Source organism: Buceros rhinoceros, unplaced genomic scaffold, assembly GCF_000710305.1.
Source record: "Buceros rhinoceros silvestris isolate BGI_N320 unplaced genomic scaffold, ASM71030v1 scaffold34510, whole genome shotgun sequence".
Lineage (NCBI taxonomy): Eukaryota > Metazoa > Chordata > Aves > Bucerotiformes > Bucerotidae > Buceros > Buceros rhinoceros.
In genome coordinates this window covers 4,234-5,948 of record NW_010388461.1, presented here as the reverse complement: position 1 = coordinate 5,948, position 1,715 = coordinate 4,234, and the positions used below count along the sequence as shown (strand labels likewise).

Genomic DNA, 1,715 nt, shown 5'->3' with positions numbered 1-1,715 from the left:
CTTGTCCCCTCCACGCCCCGGGGAGCTGACCCACCTGATTGCAGGGTGCCAGCCGCACCGGGATCCTTACTCCTGCACTGGAGGAGCACTGCACTTAGTCGCTGCCCTTGCATTGCCGGGAGTGCTGCTGCTGCCTCTGGTAGCCCACACTGGCAGCAGGTTGTGCTGCTGCTAGACACAGGGCCGGGCCCCAGGCATGAAGTGATCCTGTTCTTTCAGGGGGTGCAGTGACAGATTTTGATGGCGATGGGATGCTGGACCTCATCCTGTCCCACGGCGAGTCCATGGCACAGCCAATCTCCGTCTTTAAGGGCACCCAGGTGAGTCAAGCAGGAATCCTCATATTGTCCCCATCCCTTCTGCCTCTCCTTGCCCAGTCTCCCTGCTCCCTCCTTTGTTGCAGGGGACCAACAACAACTGGCTGCGTGTCATCCCCCGCACCCGCTTCGGGGCCTTTGCGCGGGGGGCCAAGGTGGTGCTGTTCACGCGGCGCAGTGGGGCCCACCTGCGCATCATCGATGGAGGTTCAGGGTACCTCTGCGAGATGGAGCCTGTGGCGCACTTCGGACTGGGTGAGCTGGGGGCGCAAGGGGCTGCCTTCACAGCCTTCCCTGGCACTCCCCTGGGCAGGGGCCGGCTCTGCTGCCCCAGCACCCTGTAGCACAGTAGTCATCCATGCCCATTGCCATGGGCTCCAGGGAAGGCTGCAAGCAGAGTGCCAGCCACTGCCGGCCTGCTGCAAGGGGCACCTGCCCCCTTCCACACCCCCTGCCTGCTCTTTGGCCCAGGCACCAGGGCTTTCCCTGCCCATGAACTGTCCCAGCCAGCAGCTGAGCCTGCAGGGATGTCCCTGCCCTCTGGCATGGCATCCCGCCTTCCCCATGTGCGCCCCTTGGGCTACATCTCTGTGCATGGGCCGTCAGCTGGGACCTGGGACTCGGCTCAGGGAGCAAGGGGAAGCTTTGCCCTCCATCTCTACCCACCCCCCTGGCCTCCTTTCAGCCCCTGCCTGCCCCGGAGATCCCTTCTCTGACAGGCTGCCCGCCTGCAGGGCGCGATGAAGCCAGCAGCCTGGAGGTGACCTGGCCGGACGGCCGCATCATGGCACGAGCCGTGGCCAGCAGTGAGACCAACTCTGTCCTGGAGGTCCCCTACCCCCTGGACATGGAGGAACCAATTATGTCTGCCCCACTGGAGGTGAGGCCAAGTGTGGGTGCAGGGTGGGAAGCTTTGGAGGCAGGAATGAGGGGCTGGGCTCTGCTGGCTCTGGCTGCCCAGGGCTGATCCCTCCCCATCCTGGCGGTTTCCGCTTCCCCCCAAATGCAGTGCGGGCAAGGATTCTCCCAGCACGAGAACGGACGCTGTATAGGTGAGTGGCTGCTGGGGGCACAGCCCTGCCGGCACCCTGCATGCTGCAGCATGGGGACCTCCCCTGCTTCAGGGAGGTGGCAGCCGGGGAGGAGCTGGGCACGAAGGCAAGGTTGCTGCATGGCTCAGCGCGGGGTATGGCTGCCTGCTCAGCGCATGGCCTGGGAATGGGAGCAACAGCATGGCTCTGGAGGGGGACCGTGCTGTCACAGGGAGCAGGGAGGGGGCTGTGCCAGGGTCTGGAGGCCTGGCTGGCATGTGGCAGGCATCGGACCAGAGCCGCAAGCAATGGAGGGGCAGCAGGGGTGCAGCAGGGAGGCCATGGCTGTGCTGTGAGCCTCCGGGGC

The 1,715-nt window shown here is 65.2% G+C and overlaps 1 protein-coding gene across 1 annotated transcript in view; it reads left to right on the top strand.

Annotated features, from left to right (window-relative positions):
• Positions 1 to 1,715, top strand: part of CRTAC1 (cartilage acidic protein 1) — a gene marked incomplete at its 5' end in the record, with an annotated part of 4,612 nt that overhangs the window by 1,923 nt on the left and 974 nt on the right. Inside the window, 4 exons of the mRNA XM_010145983.1 lie at positions 220 to 320; positions 404 to 572; positions 1,052 to 1,197; positions 1,327 to 1,369. Of these exons, the coding sequence (XP_010144285.1) occupies positions 220 to 320; positions 404 to 572; positions 1,052 to 1,197; positions 1,327 to 1,369 (459 nt within the window). The remainder of the gene's footprint in view (positions 1 to 219; positions 321 to 403; positions 573 to 1,051; positions 1,198 to 1,326; positions 1,370 to 1,715) is intronic.